General features: G+C 39.9%; 1 protein-coding gene across 2 annotated transcripts in view; it reads right to left on the bottom strand.

Annotated features, from left to right (window-relative positions):
• Positions 1 to 17,254: 17,254 nt before the first annotated feature.
• The window catches only part of CENPF (centromere protein F), a 43,830-nt gene continuing 42,615 nt past the window's right edge, over positions 17,255 to 18,469 (bottom strand). For both annotated transcript variants that reach the window (XM_027788531.2, XM_027788534.2), the window contains one exon: positions 17,255 to 17,725. In XM_027788531.2, coding sequence (XP_027644332.2) covers positions 17,516 to 17,725 — 210 coding nt within the window. In that variant the 3' untranslated portion in view covers positions 17,255 to 17,515. The remainder of the gene's footprint in view (positions 17,726 to 18,469) is intronic.

Raw genomic sequence — 18,469 nt, 5'->3', positions numbered from 1 at the left:
CTGTCTTATTTGAATGAGGTCTGCAAATATTTTCTATTTCTTCAGAACTTTTGATTTCCTTTACAGTGTTTGCATCATTTTTCTCAGGTTATGCAAGCTTGTTTCCATTTCTGCTAACATGAACTTACCTAATAATAATACTTTTTCTTTATTTATATGAGTGATTGACACTCAAGACATTCATTTCATATGAGCTGGCATGTCAATTCAGTATGATGTTGTTGTGCTTTTGATATGTTATGAAATCAGATCATTTCCCCTGGTGCTCTGAATGGAAATATAAAATGTTAATAAAAGAGAATAGAAAAAAAATGTACTTTTCCTCTTTACTTGTTTGTGGCAGATCCATGAATTATGGATTCCCGATTCTGAAATGCCACTTTCTCCAGGATCACAACTTGAAGAGAAGTAAGTTAAATATTTGTTTGTCCCTTTTCACTACTTCTAAGTTTCCTACAAAAATATTAAAGTAGGAATCTGGTGGAAAATTGAAAACATGGCACAAAAGCCAATTACCAGTGGCTGTATGCAGTGAGTATAAGGGACCCTTAGGGACACAGGATCCAGCTACTTGCTTGCAAAGTGTGGGATCAGAACTCTGGAAGAGATTTTCTGAGTCATGCCACCTCCCTTACTGTAGGCAAACTAAATATGTTGAGAATAAGTAAATAATAAATAAACAATGTTAATAATTTCTCTTCTGATACCTACCCCTTGTTCATCTGAGCTACTTTTTAAACTGATTATTCACAAAAGGCATAGATGTTCTTGATTAATGAAATTAATGGATTAAAGTAATTGGGAAATTGACCAACAGAGCTGCAAAAATGATTCATTTAAGAAAGTATAAACCTGCACAGTAAAAAAATTCTGACAAGTAAATAGATCCATCACTTTTGGATATGTTGGCAAAATTCTTTATTTGAGCTAGTTTAATTACTCTAAAAATGCTATGTCTGGATGGTATCATAAACCTTAATTGTATTCAGTGTATGTTAAAGAAAGATGCTGACAGCTTGTGTATTTCTGTAGAGAAGAGTATCTTCATTTTCTTCAAGATCTTACAAATGATATTTTGATTAGAGGTTGTTACGACAAAGAGTAAGTGCTTTGCATTTATTTATTCCTTTGAGTCACAAAATGTTGTCCAATTATTCAATCAGAGTAAAGAATTGGTGGTTTTAATGAGATTAAAATGAAACTTGAAATTAGTTTCATTTCATGAATACTTTTGTGACTGCACTTTACAGGAGTCATGATTTAAACTGAGAAGCTGAACAGAAAATATTTTCAGCCAGCCATGTATTTCCCAGTGACTTCTAGTAGAAATGTGGAAACATCATGTCCTCCAACCCTTGCAACAGTCTCATTCCAGTGCAAAGTGGAACCAGTCAATCCTGGGCTAGCAAGCCATGGAGCTACAATAAATCTTCCCTAGCAAAGCTCATCATGGCAAGACTTTGTACTTAGAGTTCTTCCTCCCTCCTATAAGAGCAAAATAAATAAATGTAATAATTGCTTTCTTTAGAATGTATGTGCTGTCAACTTAACAATTCACACATAAAGGCTAGAGCCAAATGCGCCCAGTGCTGCTGGTGTCTAACTGCAGCATCCTTTTCTGGTTTCACGTTCTGTACGTAACACCCTGCCTCACACACACACATGCACACCCCTCACGTTCCCATTTTAATAGAAATCTTTTGCATTTATAATATCCAGAGAGCTGTGATAAACCACAGGTCCGCTTGTAGGCTCGCTACAGGCAATGACAGTGTGTGCACGTTTCCTATGCCATTTCTTGGCCTGCCTCTTAAATGGGAGGAACTCTTCCTTTGATAGAGGATTTAACCCCAATATTTAAGATTACAGTCTTTGTCAAGTGTTGTGTTTTGATGCTGGAGAAGTGCCAGTGCCCTGAAATCAATCAAACTCAGTTTGACACCAAACCAAGATATTTCCATTTCAGTCTAGAAGCTTTAACTTTAAATCCCTAATGCTCTTTTAATTTTATTTTATTTTTTTTTTTTTGTGGCTGTTCACACAAGTGATTAGTTTGTTTTCTGAGCAATCAGTTAGAGGTAAGAGTTCTCTTCCTTCCTTCTAGGTATAGCAATTCTCAGGCAAACTTCAAGGCTTAAATTAGAAGTGATTTTTCTGGTTACACTGGGAGGAACAGTAGCAGATTTGAAAAACATCAACTCACCACACATCGCAAAAGGTTGCTAAGTATCATGCCTGCCCATATACACAGTTAAAACCAAGATGACATTAAAATAAAATAACACCCCAAAAAGCTACTGTGTGTCAGCCCCCATGTTAACAGGAGGATTAGTATCCTTCAGAAAATAACTTTTTTCTCTATACATAGTGAAAACCAAACGAGAGAACAGAAACTTGTGCCTGTACGATGTGACAGCAGCAGGGGCCACATGTGTGTCCCACACTGAGCCCAACCCAGAATCTGTGGGGCACCAGGGTGTCCCTGCTCAGGCTTGTAGGGGGAAAGGTGCTGTTGACTTCAGATATAGTTTGTTTAAATGCTGTGCGCTCTTCTCTCAAAAATAAAGGTTCCTAAAAATACATGAAAAATCTCGTGTTGTTTTTTGGGTAGTCCCTAATAACAGAACTTAATTTCTCTGCAGAATAAAAATAAAAGATCAGTAGTGGCCTTTCATTTTAAATCAGAAGTTGAATTTCTAAATAGATTTTGTGGCATATTAGGAAAGACACAACTAATGACCTTAGCTAACCTGCTTTAGGATTAGTATGAGACATATTTTAAAATATGCATTTATTTAGATCAGTTTCTCTACAGATAAAATCGTAAATACCCTCCCAATTCAAATATACAGTATACAACCAAAACAGCTCTGCTGAGCCCTCCAGCTCATTGCAGATATGTTTGGGGTTTTTATGATTGCCTGAAAATGCAAGCATTGGGTTAGATTTAACTGAGTTATTACTGTAGAACCTGGAGACCTAATCTCCCTAGTCAGTTAGGTCCTTATTTTTACCGATGTTCATCACCATGAGCACATTTTTTGCTTGCAGCTGGTCATAGCCATAAACAAACAAACAAAAAAAATATTGAGAGCAATTGCTGAAGGCTTCTCTCTTTCCCTAGTACACCTAGTTAACAAAACTATGACCATGCAAGTTCAACCTTCGATGTTTCTCTTAAAAGTTACTGAAAAGAAGGCCCAAGAGCAAGGAGACCATGCAAATGACCTTCAGAGGTCTAAAAAGTGTTGGCTAGAGGCAGTTCAAAAGTCCCCTTTGAGCAATGCAGTATCACGGACAAAGGAAGGACAGCCATAAATGACCCTAGGGAGCTGCTTGCAGTACTGCCCAGCACCCCAGTACCCTCAGCTGTTCCACCCAGTTAACGTGGTGGGACAGTACTTGACAGTAGCAACAGAGAGACTCAGGCCCCGCGAAAATACAGAGAGGGACTACCATGTTGTGACAGAGAGCACCAATACTCTTATATTTGTATTAAACGTGGAGGAAGAAATTGGAATTACATACGTGTAAGACTGTCCCTGGCACAGTTCCTGAGTTCCTACCAAACTGCATGCACTTGAAATGAGAATATTCAACAACTTCAAAGTGTTTAAGATTCTATTTTTTAAAATCCATTCACGGGTATGGGAGGGATGGGGAGGGGGTAGAGCGAATGTGAAAGGTTCCGATGTATTTTAAGTGATCTGAAAGACAGACTGAGTGGTATTTATCATTTGGAAGTATATGCATTTGAATAATTTTTTGTTCACTGATTTTCCTTTTATTCTTTTTTTAAGGGCATTAGAAGATATATTTCAAATGCACATTAAAAGCAAGAGGTATAACCTTGATGAGGTGAGCAAAAAACATCTATTATTAAACATTCTGTCACTTCCAATAGAAACACTGTACATCAGAGCTGAGCAACAATTTATGGCAGACCAACTGCTATGCAATTTAAACACAAGGCAAGGAAAAACTACTACAAAAAGGAACAGTAAGGGTGTTTTCCCTGGGGGACTGGGAAAGAGATTTTTCTGTACATTTTTGTGTATTACTCTAATAAAGTTTCTAAAAGACAGGTTATGTACTTAGCATGCAGAACGGCTTTAATTACTTACAGCAAACCTGTTCACGAAGAATGTCTGTTGCTGCACTTTTCTGCTGTAACTGCTGTTTTCTGGAGTAGACCAGCAAGAGAGACTTGTAGGCTGTGAGTAGATCCGGTAAGACCTTGGGGTTTAATAGCTTGCTTTTAAGAACTCGGTCACCAAACCAGAATGTAAAACTCACCATGAAGGCTCCCCACGTGGTGCCTGCTGAGAATCATATACATCAAAATGCTCATCTGAATATCTTGCACGCTGAGAGGGAAGCAGCCTGTGGAGACACAATGGGAAATGCCAGGCACAAATACATGGCCACAGTCCTGTCTCTCTCCTCTGCAAGTCTAGCATCTTATCTAGGATGAGCAAAAGCACCTCTGCCTGTTGTAATCCAGATCTTAGAGCCCTCTCCTGAGAGCAGGGCTTATAACTGCTCCTCGAAAAATTGGAAAGAACACACTGTTTTCCTTTCGAAACTCATTCACAGAGAAGATGGAATTAGCGGTGGTGTTATCTTTGCTGTTTTCCCAGACTGGTTGAAGCATTTGCCCATGAAATGGGGTAGGCAGATTCTGAAGCCTTCCCCAGAGTAGGGAGCCCCAAGTCCAGCACCACACCTCATGAGCAGATGACTCAACTGAACGTTTGAACTAGTTCCTCTAGGTTGGGTAGCAGGAGCAAAATAGGACATGCTAGCACTATAAGCTGAGGTTGCAGCACTCATTTAAAAGGCACTAGGTTTTCCTTCTTCCCAATAACTGTAAAATCTAAATTATTTCTTCTTTACAGTCCCTGTATTAAAAAAAAATAAAAAATGGAAAAAAAAAAGGGGGGGAGGGAATATAAAAAAAAAAAAAAAAGGGAAAGAAAATCACATTCCTAAGGGCATGTGAACTCCACAGAGGGTGCAAGAGTTTAGTCACAGTCTCCCGCTTGCACTGCCTGCCAGCTGCTTGTCGAAGGCTCCCTGACCAGAGCACAGGGCTTGGGCTGTGGGGCTCTTTCATCCCACGCTTCTCCCACGTCCTGCAGGGAGTGAGGCTGCTAATAGTGGCCTTGGGATGATGTGGTGCTTGAGTCCTCCTCTAGATCCGACTTTAAAGGCCTCGATACAAAAGGGCATTTCATTTGGTCTGATGATCCAGAGGGTTCATGCTCAGGGCTTTGGACTTTGCATTCTAAAGCTCATATTGCTGCAGCAGATTCAGGCAGGAACGTTTCTGAGGAACTGGCATAGTGTGGCTTTTAAATGGGCTAGCTTTGCTTGTTTATTTCTACAAATTTGTAATGCTGCCATGTAGCGTTGCACTTTCTTCAACACTAGGCATGTGGGAGTTACACATATGCTTTGCACGATGAATAAATAACAATCAAAGGAATTACATAATAATTAGAAAGCAGAAGGTTATTTTGCCATGATTAGGAGAGAGATCTTGTTTTGGTATCTGTTTAGATGCCGGTCTGAGTGACAATCAGTCGGTGGCAAAAGTGTTTGAGAAATGAGCTGAGCTGAAATTAGTGAATTTTAAGTCAGTTTTGTAGGGAAAAAAATCAGCAGCTGCACCTCAGTTTGAGGGGATATGTAATTTATATCTGACTGGAGGCTGCTGAGCATATTTGTAAGGTCAACTCTTGCAAGGCTCTGAATGCCTTAGAGAGCGAGCTGAGAATCCTTTAATAGGAGACTGAAGGTACTTGATTCCTTCCAGAGGGGGGGTTGTAAGCAGTAGTGGGTTTTTACTATATCCTGTTGCAACGATTAATATTTAGCAATGTATTATTCTGGACCTGAGCAGACCTTAAGCCTGGTGTTTTCCTCTCCAGAAATACTGACTGAAGACTGCAAAGAAACTCTGAAAAGAGGAATAAAATTTACTGGCTGAGAACAGATTTAGAGGACTTTTCAAACAACATATTTGCATGTTTAGTCATGCAAGGATAAAAGAAAAAAGACCAGACCTGCCTTTATGTATTAGACGGACATAGCATGCACAGGAGAAAGAAGGGGTTTTCGGAAAGATTAAACGAGAAGTGTAAACAACCTACACCAGGAGAAGCCTGTTGGCAATGACATTTATTAGACCAGGCACAGTTCCCACAAGAGAAGTAAAAGAAGCTGAATTGCTTTGAGACTTTTGAATTGGCCAGTGGATGGAAAGAAATTTCATAGCGAGTGGACTTTCTGTCCTACAAAAATATGTTTTTCTCTTTTACTTTTTTGTCTTCATACCAAACTCTATTCTCTATCACTGTTTTCTGGACCAGACAAACAAAATAAGAAAATGGAAATGTTTGTCAAGGTCTTTGCAGTGCTTTTCTTTTTACCCATGCTGGGTGCCTGCCAGCTTGTTATTTGGGTACTTCCTTCTCTGCGCTCTGGGCTTCTGTGTACTTGCTATCCAAAACCAACACCCCTCTCCCAGTCCATGCTGGCACTTACTCCAGCATAGTGTCCAACATCTCTTCTCACTCTGGTCTATCGCCAGTTCATGCATCATGAAGATGCTTAAAGCCATCCAACAGCATTGCCTGACCCACCGTCCATGTCTGGCCACGCATCGCAGCCAAGCAGTCCTCACCAATTTACCAGGGAAATCGTGGCTGTAGTACTTGTAACCTCTTCTCCAGCTTTGAAAAAGAGTAGTGCCATCACTCTTCCAGGGGGAGGGTTACGCACTCAGTGGGATGTTACATGGTTACTGAGGGGAAGAAGAAAGCGATTAATTGCCTGGTTCTGTTAGGAGAAAAAAACGATGGTAAATGCATAGCAGGGAAAGAGAGAGTGAAGAAAGAATATAGGAAACATGCGTGGAGGAAAGAAGGACAGTGCCTCAAAGACAAGAGCCTTTTAAAATGACTAGCACCTTCAGCTTTGATGTTACCCTCTAGGTACCTACATGGCATAGTTATTGGTGTAAAGTGGGGTATAGAGGGTCGTTCTTCCACTGGACTCCAGCCCAAGGCAATTTTCAATCTGGTGCATCAAGGTATACCTAAGGAACTATTTTCTTTGCCTTAGAACGTGCAATTTCAAATAGTGTGCCCAGGAGAAAGCTGCACCACTCCTCCCAGCAAGATTTACTTCTGCTGTTCACACTGTTTTACTGCCTCTGCAGGCTGCATTCTATGGTCTGCTCAGAAATCTTCAGCTGAAAGCTCTTTTCACCTACCCAGCCCTGGAGGTTCAAACATTCCTTTAAGTTTTAGAACTATAATTTTTTTTTCTAGCACACTAATTATGAAACCAGAGAGTTTTTCTAACAAATTTTCACAGAACAAACAGGTTCCCCCATTTTCTGTAGTAACAAAATGTTCTCAACTCAGGCAAGCTTTTAAAAGTATTTTTTTTCTCTAGCCACTTGCTCAAATCCAACATCAGGCAGTTTTATACCCTTGGAAGTGCAAGGATGACGTTTCAGTTGCAGAATAGTCGTCTCAAATCCTGATCCTTATTTGATTCAAGAAGCCATTAATTCCATGAAAAATATTTCCTTAAAAAGACAGAAATGCTGGTTCTTGCTGAAAGGAACAAGTAAAAAGATAGCCCTTAGAATCCAGGAGGGTGGAAGAAATGTCACTCCTGGGCTTGAAATTGCCACTGAAATGGTTCTGTAAGTGCATCATTTCAGGAAATTGATGGGAAACTAAGACAGCACCTGCAGGGGCGCGCAATCCGGTGCCTGTCTGTCTTCTAGTGAGCAAACTGTTCCAAGTAACGTATTTCCTGGAATTTTATCATATAAAGCCAAAAGCTCCTGAAGACACAAAGTATATCTTACATTCGGTTTATGCCTTTGCTTTTAGGAGGATCATAAAGTATTCATTCTAAAAAAAAAAAAAAAAGCACAGCCTGAAGACACACCACAAGATTTAGCTCAGGCGAGGCAGAAAGCAGCTGGTAAATGGCATCCAGCAGCGTCACCAAACATTTCAGGACAGGAGCACAGGCAGCGGAACACCACAGCGGTGTGGAAGCTGAAAGGCCATCTTCCTCAACCTAGTAAAATTATTTGCTTTGATTACCGTGTGAGTATAGATCCAGTGATAAGACCTGTTAGGAAGTGTCACGGGGTCTTCTATATCCAGTAGCAAAAAAGGTTAATCTTACATTTCTAAGGCCAAAAAAATCCTTTTTGATGTACCACACCCCAGCACTATTCTGAGTCACACTGAAGCAGCCACGGGAGAAAGCAACCTCTGCTTAATCCTTGGCACCATCCTACGTGTTCTTTGCCCTTCCCTTCTTCAAGTGCCATACCCTTTCTACTTAGCCCATCACATCTCGTGGGATTGCCTTCCGAGGAGGCAATCAGCGGACCAGTGTGGTTTAGGATGCTAATGCAATAATTACTGGCTTAATCATCAAAGTGAATAAGCAATTTACCAACAGTCCCTTTCAGCACTGTGCACTGTTACCGTTTAAATGCAGATTTTTGTAATGTACCATAATTAGATACTGCACATGGGAAAGTTTTAAAAGTAAACCAGTAAAAATGAAAATGACTGCTCTGAGATGAGCACAGGACCCAAGTTTATTCTTCTCACAACAGAAAATGTCAGTGATCTGGTATGTGGAAACTTTCCTCCAAACCATTACTGACCCAGTGGCCCCATCACAGGCAGAAGGGGAAACGTCCTGTGAAACAAGTTTTGTTCTGCATGAGACTTAAAGTAGGAATCTTCTATTTTGGCAAAGTAGCATAGCTAATATTTTTAGAAATTCCGGGGTGAATAGTTTCATTTCAATTCCTTAAGTTTCTTCTGAAGTTTCAACTGGATATACTCATTCCACTGCCTGCTCTGGCAGTATATACTTCATAGCTGAGTATACTGAAACGTTGGTCCAGTCCTTCCCGTTTCATATGCACATTCAACTGTGCAGTGGCAAATACCAAATTCTTCAAGTACACAGGTGTTTGCCGATGTAAACCAGGGTTTCTATACGTGGAGACAGTTGGAAAATAGAAATGAATGAGTAACGGTCTCTCTCACAACCACAGGATATGTGTACAACAGAATCCTCACCCCGGCGTAGCTGACAGCTTTGATTACTCTAGCCTCTGAAAGCAAGCCTAACCTAGGCATGCTTTGGTTATATGTCAGCACGCTTCAAAACGAGATCGAGAGGAAAAGGTGACACTCACCTAGTTAAATCACAGGATCAAATCTGCTGGCTCAGCACTGTGCAGGTCTAGCCACGAGTACTTGCAGTCCTCAGCCTTCCGTAGCCTTGGCTGTGGAACCTTTTGTTGAAGGTTCACTTTAGCAGTCAACTCAGCAAAAAAGAATGCAGAACATATAAAATTACCTTATAGTATTTACAAAGAGCAGCCTTGCAGATCGGTTTTAACAACTTTTAGATTATTTCAGAAATTATTATAAGAATATATAATTTTGAGCCATGGAAGAGGCTTTAAAGTTGCCCTTTTCGCTATTCTTGGGCATTTCTTAATGTCTATCAAGGCCATAAACTTCTCAAAAGAAAAAGAAATTACTTGACATTGAAGACTCCGAATCTCATCTGACACTTTGACAAACCATGTGCACAGAGAAATCCGTTGGATCTCTACCACAAGGAGTTCGGGTTGCTCCATGTTTTCTGAACACTAGTATGCTGAGCTTGAAAAGTGATTCCTCGTGAAGCACTGGGCATCATGTGTTTCCAGCTCACGGAGAGCAGATTACCCGTTGTCCTTAACGCGTTTCAACAAGAACAACTAATTTTCTATTGAAGTGCTTAAGATTGAATGCCTGTCGTAACGACCTTCAAATTGAACTAGAGTTTTAAGATTTTCCCTGTAGTTCCTCAGAAGCTTCCCATCCTTTTTCTCTTTCTACATGACAGCGTCTAGACCCCATTTTGTGTCATGAATGCCCACAGGTCTCCTTCGACAGAACAAAGAGAGGCCATCATGATTATCTCTTAATAAAGCATGATTCCATGAGGATGCTTTTAGTAATCTTAATTGATTAACACCTAATCCATTTTCCAATTGATTAATTCTTACTGTAATATTAATAATTTTATGTCTGGAGCAACTCAGACTGCACTGGTCAGGCGCTCTCAGTCCATTCTGCAATCATCTGTCATTCAGAGTCTACTCTTGTAGCTTTCAAGATAGCCGAACTTTTTGACTGCTTACTAGCTAGCTGGAATCCAAACTGCAGACCTCATCCTTCGTCTTCCCTTCTCCCATTATGATCATACTGGATCACTGATGTATGTAGCTCAGATGGTCTTGGCTCTTTGTAAGGCTCAAATAGATAAACACAGGGGGTCACAGGAAAACACAAAATAACACTTAAAAAGCCTGTTTTGCTCTGGTGAATTCTAGACCTTCATGTTGGTGCCTTGCCCCTGAGGAACCGGTGCACATGGGCAGGCATAACCTTAGACTCTGCGGAGCCCTAGGCTATGATTTAGTGGCAAGTCTTACAAAGAAAAAGTAAATTTGCTACTACCCTATGCAATGTGTTTCACGGAGCTCTGCTCCATGGTAGCTGACTGCACGCGGGCTCTGACGCTCCCACAGGCACTTAGAACAGGTCACACCTAGGGGAGGGGATGAAGCTTTCAAGCAGTTACCTGCACTGTAGATGCCTAAAGACATTCCTGTACAGGCACAGAAGTGCCGCAGATGTTGGTCAAGCACTGCTGCTGCTGCTAATAGCGGCAGTCTTGTAAAGCAGTGCTTGCTTCTAACGGGTATTTTAGCGCGGATGGAAACTGCATTTGCAATGTTAAAACTAAACCCTTTACTACAAAGTTACAAGAATGTTCCTGTTCTGTGTTGTAACCCCCGAGTAACTCTGCTCTCGTGCTGTTGCTGCAGCGCTGTTTCAGGCACGTGGCCTCTTGCTGTGGCCAGCTGAAGAGCCTTCTCAAGTGACTAGCTGTGTTTGCCTTACCCACACTCACTCCGGTTTTGGTTTGGTATTCACTGCATTTCACCACCTCTTCTGCAGTCCTGCCTCTGTGCTCCTTCCCAGCACGGGAAACATTTTCCAGCAGGATTTATCGATAAGAGAGAGAATCTGGACTGCAAAATGTCTTGCAAATGAAAGATAAAGTCTCTGAGACTTTAGTCTCACTCACTACTTGAGTGAGCTAGAGGAAATAAATGAATGATAGTAGGGGAAAAAAGTGAAACACCTACTTAACTGAAACCTCATTTCAGTCCTTTTCTCCAGTTAATTAAGTATTGAGGAAAATGGATGCAGAAAGCACATTTTAAAGCAATCGAGTACTGCCAGAAATCAAACCAGCAATTTGAAAAGAGAACAACACTGCTCTCTGGCATCTGACAAAATAAGATATTTGACAGGGAACAATATGTGCAGTACTGGTTAATTGAGAGGAGAGGAGAAGAATAATCATAGCTGTATTACTGAATTTATAGAAGTATCTCCAGTGTACCACAGGGACAATGCGAATTTGTGGAATCCTCCTGCCTGCTACAGCAAGTCAGCAATCACTTACATTCCCATCAACATCTTTACAATGTACCCTAGGCAGCAATGCAGAAATAGCAACCGTAGTGGCTGAAACCGGGAGACTTGCCTTTAAAATGACTGTAAATTCCCACACTTTCCTCTGGTGCTGGTAAAGAGATACGGGATAAGAAACAAGTGGGGGAAAAACAATGCTTGCTGTCTTTTGTGAGAGCTCCTCAGAACACGGAACAACCCTTCACCAGTTCACAGGGTATGGAATACGACTATTCCAGCACCGGTCCAATGACAGGTTAGGTTGATTGTGTGTCTTTTCAAAGCATCAGCTTTAGAGCAAAGACCAGTCTTTAGTTTTCTCGCCTTGTAGTTCTAAGCTGTAGCCAAACACAGTGTGAACTCTACCCACGAACATACCTACATTTTGGAAGCTCTGGCAGAACTTTCAAGGCTATATTCTCTTTCCTGCAGTTGATTTCACTAACCTTCCAATTTTTCTGCATCATTTTAGCATATTAAAATGACTCTTGCAACACAGGCAGCATGCTGCTGTGTCAAAGAAGCCGGCAATGGAGATGTAGACACCTGAACAAACCAATCATTTGGTACCCTTCCCATTCGTACTAAAAACACTATATAAAGGGATGTGTCGTTAATGGGATATTGTTATTTACAGTCTTTGATATAAACCAATGCTCCCATATGTAACAGCCATTCTCAGCAAGATTTTTTGGTCTGAAGGTACTATCAAAGACAAACACCAAACACTTAGATAAAAAGAGAAGTAAAAGAACAGCTAACCAAATTAAACAAGCAGTTAAGCAAGTAGGAGATCTGGGAATCACAGAACAGATTCTTTCCCTCTGTAATTGCTCACAAGAAATTGACAAGAAAAAAAATCCAAAAGGATGAAGTGTCAGTCATTTCCATTAGTAATTTTAGCCTGCAAAATTTGAATCTAAGTTAATTAAAAAGGATCCAAACTATGCTCCTCAGGAGAACTAAAGTCTTCAATCACTTAGTGCCACACAATGACTAAAGCCACACATATCTTTAAATATCAACAGCAGCACTGCAAACATTATTTTTCAACACAGGATCAAAAGAATATAGAACATTTCCCTTTTCTACAGTGAAAAAAATTGGTGGAGTCCCCAGCCACAATTAATAATTTTCCACTCCCCTGTTTTGCCTCTAAAAAAAAAAAAAACAACAGTAACGTGACATGGATACACAGATTTCATAAAAAAAGACAATCTACTTTCACAGTATCAAATGCATTTACACTGTATTTCATGTGGTACTTGGGCCTTGTAAATAAAGGAACCCTGAAACGCCATCCAGTTCTGAGAGCAGATTCTCACTAAGCTTTCACCTCTTTAATTTACGAGGCATAGTAGCAAAAAAGCAAAATACAGAAACCTGCTGATTTTTCTGTGCACCCATCAATCATCAACGCATTCATCTATTTCAACAGCTGAATTGGCAATAGAGACCATGACTTGTCTGCTGTTAAAAAAGCTTCCAGGAAGACAAATAAAACAATGCAAAAAGCTAAGCAGATTTAGTTATTTTATAGCTACATCCTGTTTTTCTAAGTTCCATACAGTTGCTGAAGTGCTTCGGTGTGCCTGTAAGTGTGTCAGAGAACACACACGCATAACAGGGGAGATACGCCTGTCTCCTGTCGCTGGAACTATAGATATCCATGTTTTAAGGAAACAACACTGCTTTTGAATACTGCCATTGCAATCTTTCACAGTAGCCCACCATGTATTCAGCTATCAACACCTTTAAAAGGTTCAAATAGCTGTTTTCAATTACTGTTTTCTGCAGAAAATTACTGGCAGCCTTTTGTAATTTGCAGCTCTTTAGGATAAGGTAGCAAAAGCAGAAAGAGGTGGAGTCATTCTAAGGGTTAGACAGTTGAAATCTCAAACAGCGGGAACAAGGATCAGGTAGCTGAAACCAGTTCTGGGACAAATTCAGAATGTTCTCACCACAGGGGTGGCACCTAAGCCATGGAGTGACACTGCTTTCCCTACTGTACAGAGTGTTCGCATTGTTCAGCTATGTTTCCCCATCTGAAAGGAACTCATTTGCAATGTATAGTGCTAAGAAAATCCTCGTTCAATGTGTTGCATTTTTCTCAGTCATCCCCTTCACTGTTTTAGGGTACCACAACGTTACCGTCCAATACACATGCCTGAGACTAGACAGATTTGGATTCACCAGAGCTGCACCTGTTGGGTGTTTTTCCCTCTATTTAAAGCATATTAATTTGCATCAGTTGTAGGGCACATCAACAAAATCATAAGCTGGATAGCGAGAATGTGTTTCTTCTTTCAGCTCCATCCTTCCCTCCCACCAGTCGTTACTGGACTGCCAGACTCCTCTGAGTAACCCTGTTGTAAGCCAACAAATATTAGCGATGGCTGCACCGTACCCAAGAGTGAAACTGCAGTGCAGTGCAGAGCTTGAGAAAGTAGCGCAGAACCCATGTTCAATAAATGGCATTTCTCCTACTAAGGATTAGTTTTCAAAAATTTTGTACAAACTCTACCCAAATGGTAGTTATTAGGCTGTGGTTACATCCTGGGAAGCGCAGGGGTGTCTCACACCTGCCTTTGCGGTGCTGCTCCTGTGCTCAGGTCCTGGGGAACTCCTGGTCATCTGTGGCTGAGTGGGCTCCAGAAGCCAGGGCAGGATCTGATCTGGATGCATTTAAAACTCTGACGTAAGAGAGATTTGTTCAAACATTGGCCCTTAATAATAATCCTGGAAGAGCAGCAACCAAACAAGTCTCCTTTTTATGTTCTCCTTTCATTACTAGGTAAAAAGAAGAAGAATAGTTCAAAGCCTGAAGAGCGAGCTGAACATCACAAGCCAACCGGCCTCTTCCACCAGCTGTAAGGGCACACGGTCAAAGGACACCAGCACTCCTGCCCCATGCTTTTGATTTACAACTCTGGGCATTTCAGACAGCACTCAAAATCAGTTAGAAAAGCAAACTAGATTTTACACCAATTACAATGTAAACCTTGGGCAAACAGGGAAAAGAAGAAATCCAGCTAATGCATTTTCCTGTGACGTAACACAGTATCGCTACGACAACAGTCAGGTTAGCATGCTAAGAACAATACTAGAGCACCAAAGACATTTTTACAGGGAATTTCACATCAGAATAGAAAGCCACATGCAAGTGTCCTTTCATTTTTTACGTATAGCTGATGCTGACAAAACACATCCTATGTAATCCTCACATTAGGAAATCTGATGAGGTGTTTTGATTTTCTCCTACCGCACACTTGACTTACAGATAGGTTGGAGATTAAGTTTTCGATACAGCGTTCAAAATCCTACATCAATTGTGACCTGAAGTCTCATCAGTTTGCAACAGGATGTAGAATATTAAGTCCCATTTTCAAGCGATTTAGGTATTAATCTAAACAATTTAACATCTCTTGAAAATCTTAATCTGTATTAGGTCATGTACCAAAAGCCTAAGATTAGCTAGCATCGCAATACACACTAGTAACTGAAAAATAACAGGCATCGTAATCTTTCAAAATGCAAACATTTTGCACTTACCGAAATCTAAAGGCTTATAAAATACAAAATGGCCAAGTAAAAAAATATGTGATTACTAAAGCCTCAATCCTTTCTTTTAGTGATGATATTTACTTACTTCATTATAACGTAGTTGTTTAAATTTGTCTGGTTAAGATTAGACAGCTTTCTAAAGATAGATGTTTTTTCCACACTCTTCTCCAAGTGGGACACTTTTCAAGGCATCAGATTAAAATAGAAAACCAATGAATGGGATAAATAAAACACACTTGTTTTGGTTTTTATTATTGTCCACTACCAACACATTTTCACACCCATCTTCTACCTTGAGAATTTTTTTTAAAAATTGCTATAATTCCACACACAATCCCTAAATAAGATACAAAATCTTATCTGAAATAATTTAACTTTTATGAGCAGCTTTGTTGGTATACTGACAGAAGATGAGGCAACCAAAATACATCCTTTAAGATGGGCCTCTTTCAATCTCCCTGGAAGATGCTGCTAGGCATAGTGCCACAAGGATTGTTTTAATTACCTAATACTTGAGCTAACAAACAACTCGAGATGTTTAAGAAAAAGCCACAAGATCTACTGATCTAACCCCAACCATCAGCGTGCATATCTGTTTACTGAAGGACAGCTTTATATAAAGGTTTTGTTCGTTTGAACTATATGGAATGTTTCCATTTGTCTTATTCTGTTAGACTTATTTGATGAATGCTGAATTTCTTTAAAGGTCTTCCAGTTAGACTGATGAGTAGACTATTTGTTCTCAAACTGCGTTCTAACAGATAGTGCTGTAAGTAGGGCAGAATAACAGTGCATATGTGTACGTAAATAGAGAAAATGATTGCTTTGAGTGTAAAACTAAGTCAGCTTCAAGTAGAATCTTATCTTTGTATCATTAGATAAACACTTGCTAACTTGGAACAAAAGTATTGTCTTTTATTTTAAGTTAAGGAATCTTTTTCAAGGAGCAGAAAACTTTATTACCCACTTTCACAGAAGGAAGAGACATCTTTCTGACAGAAGAACATCATGAAAATGCCTCTCTGCTGTGCAGCTTGGAGTCTTAGGGCACTACTGCTCATGTACAGGAGCTTGATTTTCCTAATAGCTGGCCTGGGTAGGCAAGCATAAACAATATGAATTATTGGAAAGTAACTTCTGTTCAGTTGGATAATGACAATTTAGTTGATGTCACCCTTTCCTCTTGCACAGAATTGCTCTGCTCTGCTGAGCAAGCCCAATTAAATCTTTGAAACCCAGAAGTACAAGCTTGTTGTGATGAGCTTATTTATAATGAATCATCCTAAATTCAAGTGCAGTATCATGAACCAGACCCAGTTGTTGTCTTATATTGATGATACCAGAATCTTAAATGCTATTTCCAAGCAAGTTATCTTCTTTTGGGATCTCAAATGGGATTTTTCTTGAAGGAAAAGGGGCTAACTCAGAGCATTCTACGCAGTTACTGCTTGACACCTAACCACTTCTCCAAAATACCCACTCTCATTACTTGAGATACAAAGCTGCAATGATTTTCATTTAACACGACACGTTTCAGGCCAAGCATTGTCAGGACAAAGGGTGACCTGCAGAGAAGCAGCAGTCATTACTGGTATAGCAAGCACAGTTTGTTGTTATGGTGTCCTTCCCAGCCAGACACATAGTGCCCATCCCCAGCTTGCAGAGGATTACTGGTGGCTAAGAGCCATTTTGCCGAGGTAAAGATTAATGTCGTGAGACCTTCAGAGCTATGGTCAAAACCAGTACATACTGGGAAGTAGAAAGAGATGGATTGGCAGATGCTTAGTTTCAGGGAAAACAGACAATCCTCTCTGGGTTTGTTGGGATCAGGTCTCATTCCCCTTTGCACAATATTATTCCATCTGGAAGGTGGGATACCAAGACACAGCGCATCGGGTACATCTCATATCTGGTTTTGTGTTTGGTTTTGCACTTACTAATGAAGTCACCACTTCATGTTGAATCACCCAGTCATGTTTGCCTCGTTTTTCCTGGAACCTCATCTTTTTAGAGATAGGCAAGTTTAGTTTCCATTTGTAAATCAACCTTCAGTAGACAGAAAAAATGGCAACAATGAACTACACAGCAACATGTAGCCCACTTTTTCCATGGTTTAATTTTTTAACAGGTTTGTGAAGAATTATTTACATATAATACTACAGAAGAACAATTATAGCTGTTCCTTCATTATCATTCGACAAGTTTGAGTGACTATTGGTATTAGGAAATATTCAAGAACAAGCTCTGCAGAACCCATGTATTGTTGAAATGGTGCCCCTCCAGATAGTTCTCATATTTATTTCACAAGCTGTTTTTTATCAGTTATTCCGAGTTGTGATTAAATCCACACAGATTTACTGCATCTTACAATTTTCTCTTTGCTCATCTCGCTCAGGTAGTCCTTGTTCATTCAGAGAATTTTTGGCTTTGTGCACCATATGACTCTCCCCAGTATTATCAGAGACAGTTTTTGTGGACTGCTTATACAGGCAAAGTGGTGACCTTGAAGTAGATTTCATTGGTGAAAAAGCTGTTACTGCTTGGGACTGCTGTGCATCGTTTACCTGTAACACAAACAAAAATGTCCTGTTTCACTGGTAATGGAAAACCATATTAGCTTTCTGTAGTGGGGCAAAAGACTTAATGCAAAAGACTAAATATTGGGAATTTGCAAAAAACCATATACATAGGTACTGAAAACAGAAAAAAGTATTTTGAAGACATTTATCACTTTGACTATTCAATACAGTGAGGCTTGATATCAATCATTTTGGTGTGGTGTAAGATGGAATATCTGCTACACAGCCGGCAAGCTATTTGCTAGGTGCAAAAAAAAAAAAAAGCTAAACCAGGAACAGTCTACTCTATTTGTTCACTAAGGTACCAAGTATTGCGCACTGAAATCTGTATTTCATTTTTTCCTGTACGTATTCTGCAAACGTAAGACATAGCTGTCACTTTTTTTGCTGACATCTGGACAAACCACTGCTTTCACATTTTAACTGATGTGCAGTCAAAGCACGCAGTTTAAATTCTACATTAAATTCACAGAGAAAAGTGAATAAATTTGCACATGAAAATGACAGGGCACATTTTAAACACCTTAAGAAGTTTCAACTGTTTGAAACTGGGTGCCTGAAATGAAGTACATATAAGTACCTGTCAAAGAAGCGGAAACGAGGCTTATTTCACTGCTAAAATAAGACATACCATTTACTGTATTAATATAAAGCATGAAACAACATGTGTTGATGGTTTCAACAAACAATGAAACAATATTATGAGCAAATCCTCCAGAAACTCCCAGG

This window comes from Falco peregrinus, chromosome 11 (genome assembly GCF_023634155.1).
Source record: "Falco peregrinus isolate bFalPer1 chromosome 11, bFalPer1.pri, whole genome shotgun sequence".
Classification (NCBI taxonomy): Eukaryota; Metazoa; Chordata; class Aves; order Falconiformes; family Falconidae; genus Falco; species Falco peregrinus.
The sequence above is the reverse complement of the archived record's forward strand: the minus strand, read 5'-3'. Positions and strand labels throughout refer to the sequence as shown.